General features: G+C 35.8%; 2 protein-coding genes across 2 annotated transcripts in view; both read left to right on the top strand.

The window, feature by feature from the left end:
• The window catches only part of LOC120432629 (ecdysone-induced protein 74EF-like), a 141597-nt gene that overhangs the window by 99591 nt on the left and 24244 nt on the right, over positions 1-17762 (top strand). The window lies entirely within an intron of this gene.
• LOC120432630 (uncharacterized) lies at positions 1024-2023 on the top strand. Its single transcript, XM_039597880.2, has 4 exons — positions 1024-1368; positions 1425-1591; positions 1652-1778; positions 1837-2023. Exons 1-4 carry the CDS (start codon positions 1088-1090, stop codon positions 1955-1957), a joined length of 696 nt encoding a protein of 231 aa, XP_039453814.1. The 5' UTR covers positions 1024-1087; the 3' UTR covers positions 1958-2023.

The following is a 17762-nucleotide window of genomic DNA, read 5'->3' as shown; positions in this document are numbered from 1 at the left end:
TAGATTCGAAATAAAATCAACTTGTGTTAAATTTTAACTATAAATTTCTTATAACGATTTAAAAAAAATCGTTATTACCCTTCACTTATACATTTAAAAACATGCATAACAAAGACAAAATCACATATCTTTTAAAATTTATAAAATTTGAAACCTTTTGATTAAATTGCACTTTAAAAAAAAATTCACTTCACAAATATTATTTGAAACATTTTGGATTTTTTTAATTGGTCCTATAAGTTACGGAATTTCCAATGGATTATAGGCATTTTTAATTGCACAAAAAAGTATTCAAAATGCAACACTAAAAGACAATAAATTGAACATAGAAACTCAATGTATACACGGAGGAAAATAAGTTCCGAAATTCGCGAACATGCGTTCATGAAAATGGGAACCACAAACAAAGGTTCACGATTTTTGAACTTTTTTTTTCTCCGTTTATAGACAATTATAGGACTACTGTCATCCACCGCGTCTATCACGTCCTGAAGGAGATCTATTATTCATCATTTTTGCAGTAGATTTAAACAATAATTTATCACACTCCGGAAGCCACCTGACTTGTCCAACCGGGGTGACCTCCCAAGATCAAGTTCACCCGCAATCCGCCCCAGAACACAATGGCCACATTAAGTTATTAAAGCCATCAATCCCAGTCAAAACATGCCACTTTTTCCCAGCCCCACTCAAAGTACTACCGGAACCAAAACAACATTTTTCAACTTTTTAAAAGTGCAGAATCACACAGAAAAAAAAAACACTCTCCACTGACTAAGCACCGATAGTGCACTGCTCGCGTCTGCTCCACTTAGTCTCCCTCCGGGCTCAATTGGCGAATCGGCCCTAATTTGTCCGCTTAATTCAGCTTCCCACTTGGGCTGTGATGGGCTTTTGTCTGCTCGTTTCAATGTGCCCGGCGATATCTGGTCATTGATCTAGATTCGAGAATAAAAAGGTGTAATGCGTGAACAGTTTTTTTTCCCCTGCTCGCGTTTATCGCGAACAATATAAGCCATTTGAGCCGATTCCGGACACTTCACAGTGGGTTCTGAGTTGGACCAGTTGCACACGGCGGTGTTCAGGAATGGATGTTCGTGGATTGGTGGTGATGTTGGCGCTTTGCGCGGGGTCGATTCTGGCCGAGTCCGAGCCGGCGGAGCAGTCCTCGGTGGAGCGGATGGAGTTCATGCAGGAGATCAAGGACGAGTGTCGGAACAACACCGGGGACGATCGCGCCTTTCAGGATCTGCTGGTGGTGCTGAACCAGGACACCCCGAAGTGCTTTATGCAGCACGTGAATCTGAGCTACCTGCAGGCTCCCATCACGAACCTCAACAAGCAGGAGCAGACCACGCTGATGACACAGTGAGTTGGAATCGCTTCACGGGTAAAGTCAACTGAGTTGAGTTCATTCTTCTTAGGATCTGCGGTCAGGTCGAGAAGTCGCTGACCTGCATCAACCCCGTCGTGGACAAGGTCAAGCGCTGCATGACCGACGACGACGACCTGAAGATCCTCCGGAAGCTGGCGGATACCGTGCCGGAGGCGCTCAAGATGATCTGCAACGACAGCGGAGCGATGCTACTGAGTTGGTGTTTCGCCGAAGAATGTCGTACCTTTTAACCCATGTGGCTCATCCGTTTTTCAGAACTGCGAGAACCGTTGGCCAGATCGTGCGCGATCGAGCTGGCACCCACGATCGACGTCTGCATGGACGGGATGTCCAATTCGACGATGGAGATGACCCTCAGTCGGTACACGATCACGGAGTGCAAGTAAGGATTCGTGGTTGGGCGATGAATTTTGGCTGATTATTTTGGTGTTCAATTTTAGTGAAGTTTATAAAATGAGGGACTGCATTATCAACCGGATCCGGGATTGTGGTGCGAATACCTATCTGGAACTGTTCAATCTGTTCTACAGGAGCTTGCTGAGTCTGACGCCGTGTAAATAAATTATAGTTTTTCTGTTACAAAAATCTCGAATAAATTGCAATCTTTGGTAACTATTTTCAAAATAATATTTCTGTTACTACCATGCCACCACTAACCACCCCACAAGTGCGTTTATTACCAAACATCTAATTGCTCAACTCGGGGACCGACCCGTTGCGTTACGACCCACTCCAAGCCGGCCCAGCTACAGTGTGGCTCGTACCTGAAGCCATGTTCAACATTCAGGTCAAATTATCCAAATCGGAATAAAAGTGAATGCAAAACGCCGGCGCAATCTTAGGTGCGCAGCCCAGAATGTGATATAATCGAAACCCTTTCCGACCTGTGTGCTCGCCAGGAGTGCGGCGTCCGTCCAAAAAGCTTGTTTTATTAGAAAAAGTCATTGCGCTGCAAAAACGCAAAAGTTGCAAATCACGGAAATCACGCACATTCTTCGCCCTCTCAAGCCACACTCGTACTCGTTCAAACTTGTTCACCAAGGCAACTTCTTTTTAACCTCTCGTTTTTTTTTTTGCCACCCAGTTCTGCCCGAACGTGAAGAGAAGGTGCAGCGCAAGTCTCGTTCAGATAAGCGGGGAAGGTCCCACGGAGCGTCGTCGATTATGCAACAGCAAACCGCTCTAGAGTTCGACGCAGGGCTGCGTAGAGCTGGAGGTAGTGCCGTACGTACGGCCAAGAAGTGGTTGAGTGCGCGTTGTTGAGTTGAGCCGTGCGCGACCCCTGGCAATGTTTTGCTGAAAAGGTGGCGGTTGTTTGGTCACACTCGATCGTATGGCGTGTACGCGCTTGATCGACAGAAGGGCAGGGTGACAGTACCATTAAAAAGTTGAAGAAGATTAGCAACATTCAAACTGTTTCATTACAGTCCAGATACGGTTATCCGAATAAGCTAAAGCTAAACTTTGGATAATCGAATAATGTTTTTTTTTATATATATATTTTCATAATTCTTAAGACCCAATATTAGTATAGTAAAATTAGTATAGTTTAAGAGGTAAATTGCCTTTTTCGATAATCTGTATCTTGGGAGGCATCATATCGTCGCCGTCGTGCTAACTTGTCGTACGTGCATTTTGGGCCAAATTGAGTTAAGAACGCCATTTTGTGCAGCTCACAATGCCTCATCTTTTGACCTTCACAGATCCCCAAAATTCGATTTCAATCCTGAGATATTCAATGAAAACCAAAAAAGCTCCGAAAATTTTTGTCACTCTACATATAAAAGAAGTTTCAATCCTGTCGTGCTATCTTGTCACTCCCTGAAAATTGATGTAAGTGCGACAAAGGGCAAAGGGATTTCAGGTCAGGATGCGTTTGACGCACGTACAAGTTAGACTACCGTAAACATTTTTAATTATAGCTCGGAACTCCAGCAACCAACTTCAACCAAACTTCGGGACAACGCACAGAATGGTCAGCCAAACAAAACGTGTTTGTTATTGTTTAAATTGCGTGCCCTCGCTTTTGTTCATTCAAGGTCAAACATTGAAACGCGTTTTTCTCGGAACGTCAAAATGGCGGGTGCGACATGATAGCACGACGACGTCGATTTGATAAATTTGAATAATTTGGCAAAGTTGCAGATTATAATGAGAACTTTCAGAAAAAAAGGAAGACATTAAAAAAAACGCAAGTTTTGCGCTAGAGTTTAGGATGGTGCAAACTCTGATACCAGAATTATGTTTGTTTGAAAAAATGCGACGTTTGGAAAAAAAATCTAAAATATTGTGAAACTAAATTTCAAAAACCATTTTTAGACGCTAAATTTAATATGCAATTGAAAATGTCTTTCAAATGGCTGCAAAAATTTCTTACAATTTTCTAATTTTGACTCTGTCCTGGTTATTGCGATAGGTTAAATTCAGTTATAAATTTGTTTTTCTCAGTATCATCTGATTTACCCTGTTTTTTTTTTAGCTCGCGATATCTCGGAAACTATTATTAAGATTTGTAATGTTAAAAAGTGAACTTTTGTGCGGTAAACATTATGCAGTAGGGCTGGCCGCTTGCATTTTTGTAATACATTTTCGGTTGTTCTGGAATGTACTGCTGTTATTATTAATGACAAGGAAAGTGCTTGGAGCGTAATTTAATCACAAGACTTTCCAGCATGCTTTAATCGGACTGGCTGCGTTTGTATTAGATTTGATTAGATAAGATTAAAGTGTGAAACTTTTGTGAAAAAAAATAAAATTCTAGCCAATTTTTTCGCAAATTTCAAAAATAGGCGTTTTTACCCTTTCAAAAAGTTAATCTTGATTGTTAAATTTCGAGATTCAAATTTTTTTAAGTTATAAAAAAGTAAATTTAAAAATTGGGATTTTGTGCCTTATTTTTTTTCTGAAAAGTTCCAAACCTACAACTTTGGCGAAGACACCAAATCGGTCAGCATAATTGTATGGAGCTTTGTATGGAAAACATAAGCTAAAAACTTGTTTTACAAGTATGGACAAATCATCATCATTCGCATAAAAAAATAACAAGAAAAGTCGATTAGCGACAGAGTAGAGAATTGTTCTAATGTCGTATGGACAAAAGTCAAAATAGTTAAAATGTCATATTTTCGAATTACTGTTTGATTTTTTTTTTCATTTTTCAAATAGATTGGTTATAGAATTTTTACATATTGTGATAGTTTTTTTTTTTTTATTTTTACCATTCTTGCAAATACGGATAGTTTAAAAAAAAGTGTGATGTGGCTTATTCATCTTTTCAAATAATGTATTCTTGGTTCAATTAATATTTTGTAAAATTTTTCAATCTTCCACATTCGAACTTCTTGAATATGCTGTGAAATTAATTTATTCCTATTTTAAAACATGTTTTGTTGGTTTTGTCATTCTTGTTAACATGGACAGTTTTTGAAAAAGTTTGATGGGATTATTTAAATTCTCGCAAAGTAAATAATTGTTTATTATTTCATGAATATTTTTGAGAGATTTTCCATTCTTTAAAGCAATGCTTTCAAATGTTTGTAGCCATTTTTTAAATGCAAACATAGTTCAATTATCTTTCAAAATAATTGATTTTGATTTAAAATATATGTTTTTAGAGTTTCTCCATTCCTTTAAAAGATTGATGAGAAAATTGTGAATACGAGCATTTTATAGATAATTTAATAATCAAAATAGTTTATTCGTGTTTCTGAAATAACTTTGTAATTGTTTCCATTTAATATTGAAAACATGAATATTTATTAAAATTGTCTGATGAATTGTGTGTTTTAAATCTAAATTTATTTCAATATTCTCCAAAAATGATCTATTATTGAATCAATAATAAATTTGTCATTTTTTTAAAACAGAAGTGGTTTTTTTTTAAATCTGTTGTGATCTTTTTATTCATAGTTTTCAATATTCTTCGAAATGATCTTGATGAATTTTTCAATTGGATCTAGTTTCTGTAATATTTCCGAGCGTTTTTCAATCTTTTCAATCTGTACTGGTTTTTCTTATTGTCTTGTGACTGTTTGCCATAACATTTGTTTTAAATTTTCTTTTTATTGTGTTGTATAACAAGAATATGGCTTAATTTTGAGTGTGTATTCTAAATTACTATTTAAATGCTGTTAGAGGCAATATTATGTAAAATTTTACGATCTTTTTGGTAAAAATATTTTTGAGACTGACCAAAATAGCTAAACCTCTGTTTTCAACATTATTAATCGCAATTTTTTTTTTAAGAAACTTTTAAATCAATTTCAAAAATTAGTTTGCGACTTTTATTTATGGAAAGTAAGGCGTCATCCATAAAGTATGTCACGCTCTAGGGGGGGAGGGGGGGTCTGAGCATGTGTGACATTGCGTGTTATAAGTATAGGAAAAACGTGACAAGGGGGGGGGGGGGGAGGAGGGGTAAATTTTGGCTGATTTTAGCGTGACGTACTTTATAGATGAAGCCTAAGTAGCTTGGTTAACAGCTTGTTCCAAGGACAATACATTCACCTGAAGATTCCGAATTGTTTTCAGTGATATTCTTCGCCAAATGAGAGTCATCTGTCATTGACGGCACACGTTTGATGTCGTTTCCTGGCGATTCATCTTTAAAATATTAAGATTGAAAAACAAATGTTGAAAAAATTTAACTGGATACAAGTTCTTTGAAAATGCCATGAAAATACCACAATTTGGTAATCCAACATTGGACATTTCCAACAATTTTAAAACATTTACTTAGGAGGTAATTGGATGTAGCATTCGTTTTGAGATGTCATTTTGATGCTAATGAATGCCCTTGTCAAAACAAGTAATCATTTTCCCATAGTTAAAGAGAAATAAAAATAACTAATTCCACAAAAAAAAATAATTTATTGTCTTAACTTCAACAGAATTTTCTTAGGTTTTTCAATTTCATAACAATACAACAAATGTTTACCAAGACCTACTGAAAAAACATATTTGTAGTCCTTATTAGGTTGACAAATCATTCGAAATCGACTTAAAATATGAAGCAAACCCCAAAAAAGAACCACAAACGGCGTGGAAAGATGTCCAGCTACATCGTACTATTCGGAGCATACATCACACTCCATTCCATCGTGGTCGCCGAACGAATCTGCCAAATCCACGATTGCAAAGCGCCCGCCAATGTGTATCCCGTCTGTAACACTTCCGAAAGAATCGATTGGAACTTCTACCTGCCCGTGAAGCAGAGCAACCTTCAAATTACCGACCCAGATCACACATTCCACGTTATCAATGATCCTCGCGAGGCAGATTGTGTGACCGTAAGATTTTTACTAGATACTTCAACTGTCACATTGGAAGTGTCCTGCGCAGCACATCCGAACGTCCCCTTTCCTATTATGCTCGAAAAAGTTGTTCGACGTGATCCCCCTTGCTTCACGCGTAACTCTAGGAGGCAATTCTGTGAAGTTGGTGGGAACGAGCAAATCAGGCTGACTGTTTTGCCCGATTGAGAGCTGCTCATGCTGGAAGACTTTTCCGAAGGGGTGCCGAACGGTGCGTGGTTGATGCTGAAGAAGGACAATCGTACGAAAAGTGGGCAATGTAAGTGTCCCAGATGGATGGATAGATATATTAAATGCACAATTCCAGAGTTTTTTTTGAAAAGGACCAATAAACTATTGTCTTTCATATGTTTATAGGACCTAATCAAAAAAAACTCTGGAATTGTTCCATGGAGCGAAGGCGAGAAAAAACTTGTAATACAAGGATTTCGACGGAAAGTGGAAGCCAAACCCTCGCCAAATGGTACAGAGCTTGCTTTTGGTTGGATCTTGGGTGGCATTTTAGTGGTGATTCAGCTGGTTAGTGCGGTTGTGTACTTTGGATGCAAACTACACTTGAAACACTCCCGCAAGGTTGACCGGAAGAATAAATGTACGAAACTGGCATTTGTAAATGTTAGAAAGTGTGCATGTGTTTGCCAAGTAGATTACAGTACGGGTCAGACTGGCAAGTAGAACGGAAAAAAGACAACAAATTTACTACAAAATAAATAAAAATAAAAATCATCATTTGAAGAATACAAAAAAATCGAAATAAAAAAATAATTCAACAACTGCAATGAAATATTACAAACCAAATGATTTATTCTTGGTCATGCTCATTAAAACATTTTTCATAGTTTTCAATCATTCTTTCCCATCTGGGGCACTTGCATGGCCCGTGTTTGTATCGCAAATCCTGCTCTAGCAGAAGCCACGATCCCCTCGGAACTCGATCGGAGAAATCCTCCAGCAGCAGCAGATCCCTTTCTAGTAGCAGGGTCATCCTCAGTCGCTCGCTGGTATCGACACCACAAAGCCTGTACGCATTACGCGTCAAACATGTTGGCTGCTGTTCAGCAGGGGTAGGTTCCAGTCCAATCGGAATGGGCGTAGCATTGTCGTCAATTCGGCAGTACACGTGCAAGACGACACCGGTAACGTGGACCAGCAATCTCACCGTCAGACAGTCCACTTCCTGGGGATCGTTGATGATGTAAAAGATGTGGTTTGGATCGTCAATGAGAAGGTCGTTTTGCTTTTCCGACAGGTAGAAGATCCAATCGAGGCTTTCTGAAACGTTACAGATGGGATATGTATTGGGTGGGGCTTCACAGTCATTGATTTGGCAGATCCTTTCCCCGAAAACGATTGATATAATGGCAAAAACAACCGTGAAAACTACACGAAGAAGTGACATTTTGATACGGAGTTACTGATAGTTGTGGTGAGTTATCGATGAATAACCTGTTTCAATTAAGAGTTTTTCGTTTTCTCAGCAATTCCATTTAAATTTATTTGGACAAACTGTTGAGCAACTTAGCGATTTCGATAAACATTGCAACGACCCGAGCATGGGTAAATAACAAGGGAAATGTGTAATAATGCCTTTCTCTGGTATCAATACCAAATTTTGGTATTCCTGGACCTTTTAAAATTTGTCTTAAGGATTATGCAAGAGTAAAATGTGCTCTCATACCAATTTTAGGTATTGTTTTGATATTGCAAAATTGCAGGATTTGTAAATGGTCGAACACCACATTTTGGTATTCTTTTGGTATTAAAGTGTTTTATCAAATTCCTCTGAAACTATGAGAAAATTTTGACCAATTTTGACAAAATAATTAATTTTGCGCTCAAATGATGTCTCAAAGCGAATGCTTTCATTGAAAACCGAAATTTCAAACTTGATTTTAAACATTTTTGATATACCCCCTAAAGAAATAACTTGAAATTGCGGAAAATTTTCTAAGTCAGGATGGCACATTTTGGTATTCTTTTGGTATTAAAGTGTTTTATCAAATTCCTCTGAAACTATGAGAAAATGTTGACCAATTTTAACAAAATAATTATTTTTGCGCTAAAATGATGTCTCAAAGCGAATGCTTTCATTGAAAACCGGAAATTTGCGCCGGCGCCGGTGCAACCCCGAAGGAGCAACAAGGTGAACGGATGCTGTACAGCGAGTCGGAGCTGTGGGCCATTTACCGAGAGTACAGAGTTCGCTTGAGGCAGTTATTTTTTTTTATATACCCACTAAGATTTTTTTTTTTATATACCCACTAAGATTTTTTTTTAAACGTTGAAATTTCTCTAAGCTGGGATAACCAAATACTTCGAAAAACGAGTTAATCGACAGATTATTGAATTTTGGTAATTTCAATCCAGTTTCATTTTAATAACACTTATTTTTCAATCTTGTTATTTTTTAGAATCTTCAAGAACTTCAAGCACAGGCCGTTCATCAATGACAAATGCATTCGATGTGGTGAAGAATATCACAAAGAACAACATGGAATCATCAGGTGAGTAGATTTGGCTGTTGCCTATGGATTATTTTCGTTTTTTCACTAACTGCAAGTGTTTCTTGTGCAAATATCAGCGACCAAAATGTGCTCTTGGTTGCCCAGTAATAGATGGTAAAATACCATGAAATCATACCAAAATCATGTATGTGGAAGACCTCAGGAATACCAAAATCTGATTTTCCAAGGGCGCGGGAATACCTAAAAATTAAACCATGGCAATACCAAGTTTTGGTATTCAAGCAATGTTCAAAAATCCAGAAGACCTCAACTTGGTATTGAAATGGTTTTATTTTGAGGTATTATTTTACCCTTGGAATAACATGGTTTGGTATTGTTGTGCCCTTCCACTTACAAGACTTTGGTATGATTTCAGGGTATTTTACCATCTATTACTGGGCAACCAAGGGCACATTTTGGTCCCTGTTATTTGCCCAAGTAATACCAAAATTTGGTATTCCCCTGCTCGGGGATCTTTCACAAAAAAGGGACACGATTCTTGCAACATTTCCAAACAACTAAGTGGAACCTATGATGTAAAAATATGATTATTTCAAAATCAGAAAGCAACTTATGAAATCATCGATGAATACTGTAAATAATTGAGCTAATGTGTCAGTTCAAACAAGATCCAATCAACCACATTAGACCATTTACTCGTTAACGATTAGAACCGAAAAGATTCGTCAACTTGCTGATTGCTCTTCCTCAGCCACACCAAACTGAGCCGCGATTAGGTTGAGGCAGACATCGTCCAAAGTGTCTAAGCTTTGCTCGTGCTTGTTGGCATGTGTTTCAAACTTTTTCTTTATTCACGCTTTATGAATGCAACGAATCGCAAAATTCAGCCTACTAAAGTGAACTTTATAAATGTTCAGACATCGCTCGCACATAGCACTCTTAGGTGTTTTCCTAAAGTTCAGAGATTTGAAACAATTATTGAAGAAGATGAGAAAACGTGAATACGACTAACAACAAGTACAAAAATATAAACAGTTACTCTATATAAATTTTTCAATTAAATAAATTATGATTGTGGAAAAAATCTTTTTGAAGATTCAACAAAAAAAAGTGTGATCAAAAATGTATCAAAGAATAAAAAAATAAAAAATAACTTGCGAATAATTTACTTTATTTTTTTTTTGCAATTTTTACTTTTTAACTCAAAAAATTTCTGATTTAGAAAAAAAAATCATCAATACAAGCCAAGTCGTCACCCTGTACCCACATGCGTACCCACACCATTCCGAACAGACCTTTGCCCTCTCCTTTTTCCTCCACCCCATGGACCAACCTGGGCGGAGATTGGCATGAATTAATTGTTCAACAATTGACGGCGACGCACTCGTTCGATTTGTGCACTTTTCGTTCAACTTCAAAGAAAATTCCGCCCAGCACCGTTACAAAAAAGTGGGACTGAAAAATTGTCCAATTTGACCCCCTACGAGTGATTCGAGTGTTCGAAATGTGTCCCTCTAGGGGTTTTGTGTGGTGTGATTTGCTGTAAATCAGTCAATTAGAAAATGGATCAGCGCCATCCATCCTGAAATTTTAGGGTTTTTTTTTTCAGTTTGTTTGTTAGAGATAGGAAAAGCTCCCAAATGGCGCTCGAAAGACGATAGGGATCAACATCAGTCATTCCAAGCTGTGCTGGTGCACAGCAGTTTGGAGCTTTTGCGAATTTAGTGGCAAAGTTTCCAGACGTCGAGAACGTATTTTTTCTAGAAAAAGTGCAGTCTTCTTTGGCTGTCTATGTCTGCTAGCTGGTTAAATTTAGCGGTTTATTTGATTTAGTTCCCATTTTTAACGGTTTTTTTCTTCTTTTTTTCTTGTTTGCTTTCAGGTAAGAATCGCTTGGAGTGCTCCAAACTGATACTTAAAGTCGTAAGTAAAAATTAAAAATAATGTTGGTTTCCTTCAAGTTTCAAAACATTTCGAATCTAAATCCACTAGAAAGAATTTACCTTTGGGTCATGGGTCTTACCTATAGGGTTCGGTAAAAATCTTTTTTTTTCTCAGAATAGGTCTAAATCCTCTTTTTTTCTTGATATTATCTCCATTTCAACTCTCCACCTTCGTTTTATTGTGAGCAATTTTAGTTTAGCTTTCCTTGTTTTAATTTTAATATTTTTATAAATTAATCGTTTTGTTTACAACCATCAGTGATTTTGATTTGCATAGTTTTTGATTTTATAATTTTCCAGTTACTTTTTTAAGTTCTTTACTTTAGTCACCATAAAATTAAACCATTTGTTGCATCAATTAATAAGTCTTTTTGAACTAAAATTTTAAATTGAAAATCCAATTGTAGTGTTGACTAATCTTGACCATCTTAAATTTTTCTTCAATATAAAATTGTTTTTAAAATTTACTGAAATGATTTCTAGCGATGATAAAACAGAATAAACATATTTTTAAATCATTTCCACAAATTTAAAAAGTCTTTTAAATAATTTCTTTAATAAATATTTAAATACTTCCTGATTTATTAGTGAAATCTTCAGTAAATGTTTCAGTTTTGTTTAAGTAAACTAATTTTAAATGAGGCCAAAAAGGTTTCAAGTCTACATGTCTCCTCACTCCATATAATCCATATTTTGGGAAGGAATTTTCTGATTGATTTGAAGTTATTGATGGAGTTAATTAAAAATTACCTGTTTTCGGTGGATGAAAAACATTAAAAGCAGATATTTGGGAAAAATAGTGTAACATATAATGATTTAATATATTTTCACCACGGTTCCCGGCATTTATTTATTATAAAATTTTAAAAGCTCTCAATAATTTTTCTCAAATTAATTTTCAATAGTTTCATCAAATTTGCCAATGAAAATGTCTTTATTTTTTATAGCCAGTTTGAGATTATTTAAAGGTAAAACATAGTATATTTTTGGTGTTCCAATCATTCACAAAAATGCTTTCGATTTTTTTAATCAAGCCTATGCGTTGAAATGGTCTGAACACATCAATTTAGACTCTATTCAAATGTATGTATTGTAATTTGAAAAAAGCTATAAAAGCAAATTTGCATCATTAGCTTTTGCATACAAGTTTCCATATGAATTTGCAGACTATGTTTGATCCTAACCAAAAACGTGGAATATTATTCAACATTGAAAATATAATGTCTGCCTTAAAATAATGGCTGTTTATGCTATTAAATATTTTAAAAGTTTTTGTCATATTTATTTTTTAACAAAATAATCTTAAATTTTGTGCATTACTTTCAAAATGTTTAAGCTGAAATTATTACAAAATGAATTATACATTAAAGCAGTTCTCTCAGATTTCGGCCATTCGATTTTTTTTGTATTTTTCAATCCGACTGAAATTTTTTTGGTGCCTTCGGTATGCCCAAAGAAGCCATTTTGCATCATTAGTTTGTCCATATAATTTTCCATACAAATTTGGCAGCTGGCCATACCAAAAATGATGTTTGAAAATTCAAAAATCTGTATCTTTTGAAGGAATTTTTGATCGATTTGGTGTCTTGGGCAAAGTTGTAGGTATGGATATGGACTACACTGAAAAAAAAATTATACACGGTAAAAAAAATTTGTGATTTTTTTATTTAACTTTTTATCACTAAAACTTGATTTGCAAAAAAAACACTATTTTTAATATTTTTATTTTTTGATATGTTTTAGAGGACATCAAATGCCAACTTTTCAGAAATTTTCAGGTTGTGCAAAAAATCATTGACCGATTTATGATTTTTTTAATCAATACTGATTTTTTCAAAAATCAAAACTTTGGTCGCAAAAATTTTTCAACTTTATTTTTCGATGTAAAATTGAATTTGCAATCAAAAAGTACTTTAGTGAAATTTTGATAAAGTGCACCGTTTTCAAGTTATAGCCATTTTTATGTAACTTTTTTCGAAATAGTCGCAGTTTTTCATATTTTAAAATTAGTGCACATGTTTGCCCACTTTTGAAAAAAATATTTTTGAAAATTCTCTATATTTTGCTTCTTCAGACTTTGTTGATACGACCTTTAGTTGCTGAGATATTGCAATGCAAAGGTTTAAAAACAGGAAAATTGATGTTTTCTAAGTCTCACCCAAAAGCCCAACATTTTTCAATGTCGATATCTCAGCAACTAATGGTCCGATTTTCAATGTCAAAATATGAAACATTTGTGAAATTTTCCGATCTTTTCGAAAATAATATTTTCAAAATTTTCAAATCAAGACTAACATTTCAAAAGGGCCAAACATTCAATATTACGCCCTTTTAAAATGTTACCAGTTGTAACATAACACAGTCCAACAAGATTTTGTCTCTGAGACGAGTATATGTGTTCCTAGTAGAATTTTGCCTGCTGAATCCGAATCCGGGTCCAGAATTGCTCCAAATGGTCCCAATTTTGAGATATACCCGTTTGAAATGTTAGTTTAGGCCAAAATTAGCTACTTTGTTTACTATTTTACAAAAGAACTGTTGAATAAACAACTAAACCAATACATGTATCTTAAAGTTCACGTTTTCCCCTTTCTGAAACACCCCTGGTTTTTAAAATTTGATTGTTTGTACGCATATTTATAGCCATTTTAAAATTATATTTTCAGTTGGTTCTCATTCAAGTTTTTCCAACTTGCATGCAAGTCAAATTCTAATTTTAAAATGGCTATAAATATGCTTAGAAACAATCAAATTTAAAGAACCAGGGGTGTTTCAGAAAGGGGAAAACGTGAACTTTAAGATACATGTATTGTTTTAGTTGTTTATTCAATAGTTCTTTTGTAAAATAGTCGACAAAGTAGCTAATTTTGGCTTAAACTAGCATTTCAAACGAGTGTATCTCAAAATTGGGACCATTTGGAGCAATTCTGGACCCGGATTCGGATTCAGCAGGTTAAAATCTACTAGGAATACATATTCTCGTCTCAGAGACAAGAAACATTTGATTTTTTGTTGAACTGTGTAATTAAAAAAATAATCTGCCAGTTAGATGATCTTTTTAACAATTAAGAAAATTGAACTGGATACTTACCATGTTTCATTATTTTGAGAGATAGAAACTCAAAAGGAATCCCATCAAAAGTTAAAAATTTTGAAATCAAAGCAAAATAAGTTTTAGTTAGAGTATTTGAAAAACTAGCTGAAATTAGCAAAAAAAAAAAAAACAAAATACAAGCCTATCCTGTCAAAAAGCTGCGTGAAATGTTTCCAACTGGTTATTTAGTAGAATCTTTATCTTAAATTCCTAGTTTTAGGGACTAGTTTGAACTGTCAAATTTTTTGGGCTTTCATGATAAATCTCGTTTCCGTGTGTGTTAACAAATTCTTAAAGCTTATTTTAAATCACAGCCTGAGAGTTTTATGATTTAATTCTACGATTAAATTTTGTTTTCCAACTTCATGATTATCATATTTTTTGAATGAAACTATTGCTGATAGTAAGTATGAAATGGTTAGAATCACTTAACAATTGGTCGTCAATATCAACAAAAAATATGCCAATCCCCTCCCTCACCCATCAATACTCTTTCTCACCCCACTGCGCAAGCTAACAAAATCAAAGCTTCTTTTGCGCGCTCTCTCTCAATCGCCCCGAAAAAGAAAGAGACATTTACGTTGCGATGCCATAATTTTCTCCAGCTTTTTTTCCCTCTTCTGATCGCCTGTCTGTCTAAGTGTGTGTGTGTGTGTGTGTGTGTGCGCGGGCCCCAAAAATAGCCCGTGGCTGCACCAATCGACCACCGATTGGGGTAGGCCATGATAGGCATTCTTTTCTCTTCGTGTCTTTGCGTGCTTTCTTTCCCTTTCACTCCTCACACTAACACTGACGCCACCGCCCGAAGAGAGGCTTTCTTTAGGCTTGTTTTGGTTACTTGTTTTGCTTCGGCTCGTTTTTTGGGGTGTCTTTCGGCCGTGTTGCATCTGTTTTTGTTTTTTCTTTCTTTTTTTACGTCATTTGGGTTTAGGTCACGTTCAGCTCGTGGCCTACTTGATTACTTGTGGTGAAGAATGGCAAGAAACAATTTTGTGGTTATTTAGTTTGTTAGTTTTTATACCCTTCTTTGATTTTAAGTACACAAATTTAATAATATAGCTTAGTGCAATTTTATTACTGATAAAATTGATTAAAACTTTCAAATCATTCGTAACGATAAAAAAAAATCAATTTCGTCAAAAGTCTCAAGAAAAGCTTTCCTTTTCAAATAAAACCCAAATGAACCAACGTCACTCCATCGTCCTTGTTCCGGCCACTTTCCTCCGGAAAATCGTCGCACCATCCTGAAAGGGGAAGTTCTCTCAGTGCAAGAGAAAGAGCGAGAACAACACCCAGACAGAACGAGAGAGGGAGAAAAGCTTCCCCCCTTCTGTAAGTTCTAGCTCGCAAGAGAAAGAGACCGCGAGAGCTTTCGCTTTCACTCGCGGCCGGCCCCAAGGTTGCTCCAAGGACACAGTCTGGGTCGTCGTCGTCGTCTGCAAGGACTCGGTGACGCGACAGGGCCTCTTTTTCAGGGTGGGAGAGAGGTCGTGAAATGGGGTCGCCGGCTGGTACATAAGAGAGAAAACAGGTTCGGTGAGCTTTTTTTTTTGTTGTCTTCAACCGAAAAAGGGATGTTGCACTTGACGGAGACGTTTCACTTTCAGAGACGGGACTTTTGGTTGGTGTGTGTGTGTTGGTAGCGTGACGTGATGGAGGATCCTGTCGTAGTGTGCCATGCTGGAGCTTGTCGTGGGAAAGGATAACTGCTTCGGGGAGGGAGGAAAATAGAGTTTTAGAGAATGAATGCGATTTTTGTACATAAACGGGGTGGGTACGTTCTAGGGAGAGAAGGAAGACCAGTCTGTTGTCTTGGTTGTTTTTTGAGTAGTGGAATGGGTGTTGGCCGGAAAGCTGCTATTCTCTTGTTCAGGATCAAAACAGAACCCGCAGGAGAGGGTTTTTTTGGCGTCGTTAAGATTGTATGAATGAAAGTGTTTCGTTATTGCTCTTCTCCTAAGGACCATGTCTTGTTTTAAATGCAATATTGACTAAATATTGTTTAAATCTATCAAAGATTTTGAACTGTTTACAATTTGTTTTCATGATAAAAATTAGGCCGTTGCAAATGTTTTCCAAAATTTATGCGCCCCCTTCCCTTTAAAAACGATCCAAAAAAACTTTAAAAAAATTAATGAAAAAAGAAATCTAATCTAATGTCCCGCCCGTGTGGATCAATCGGACCGCGCACTGAACTCACAATCCAGAGGTCACCGGTTCGAATCCCGCGGCGGGCGCTCCTAAAAGTCTTTGTGTAAATATGCGTATTCGGCGCCGTCGCTCCGTGCCATACTTTCATACACTTAGGAGCCCAGGGCGGTGAAGTCCTTGTAGATAAAAAGGAAGACACTAGTGGTTGGTACTAGCAATGGTGGCCGACAGCTATAAAGTCAACTTCGTTTCAGAAGTCTAATCAACTCAAAATATTCTAAAATGCATTTTACTGTATGATAATGATATTTAGTATGTTGGGCTCGTTAAGAATATTTTGAATTTTTATGAAATTCAAAGTACAGCACCGCGAAAACTTTTTTCGAAAAAAAATTCTCAATTTTTAGATATTTTGGAAATTTATTCCAAAATCAAATTTGTTTAATCAACTTTGATGAAATTGCAATGTACAGTACAGAAAAACTTTTTTTCTCGCAAAAATAAAATTTTTGTCAGTACATAGAAATCTCTGAAATAAATGATTGCAAAACAACTGGACAGGTATATTATGCGTTTTTAAACACTTTTTTCATTCAAATGTTGATATCGTGGCCTGTTTTTTCAATTTTTCAACTTTTTTATTTTTTCGCTTTGTTGAATACAAATGCTGGAAAATCGATCGAATTTTGCATTTCCATGCCATTTTTCATTAAAGTGTAAAAAATTGGATTGTTATACAAATTTGTATATACAAAAACTTTGAATAGTGTTTGCATCGGCCTTATAAAGCTCTAGAATGTTAGAATTGATGTGTTTACTTTATTGTTTTTTTAATTTAAATTGGTTAAATTTATTTAAATTAGATTATTCCTATTTTTATACATGGAAAACTTGCTTATTTTAATTTCACAAGGAAACAATTTTTATCTGAAATTTAACAAGAAAATGGACAAAATCCTAATTTTTGTTCATTTTTTTTTTCACAAATTGTCATGTGCTTGAATATCAGACCAAGATTGCTATTTTACAAAAGAAAGTTATAGGATGAATCTCACAAGTGAAAAAATATATGTTCTTAAGGGGTTACATACATGTAAATCGGCAAAAATTACAGAGGTTGGTTTGAGCACACGCTTAAACTTTTTTTAAATCTGTTTTCAGGACATTAAAATATTTTCATCTATCAATAAAATAAATTTGAACACATTTGGTTGTATATTTGCCGAGAATTTGAAGTTATAGCAGTTCTAAAAAAGGGGGCCACGATATCTCAACACTGCTTTGACCAAATCGGCTCAAAATTTTTGTAAAGACTCATTAAACCGGTCCCGTGTGCATGAAGAAGGCTCATTTAAAAAAAGTTTTTTCAAAAAAAAGACAAAAATATTTTTTTGTTTTTCA

The sequence above is a fragment of the Culex pipiens genome, chromosome 3 (genome assembly GCF_016801865.2).
Source record: "Culex pipiens pallens isolate TS chromosome 3, TS_CPP_V2, whole genome shotgun sequence".
Classification (NCBI taxonomy): domain Eukaryota; kingdom Metazoa; phylum Arthropoda; class Insecta; order Diptera; family Culicidae; genus Culex; species Culex pipiens.
The sequence above is the reverse complement of the archived record's forward strand: the minus strand, read 5'-3'. Positions and strand labels throughout refer to the sequence as shown.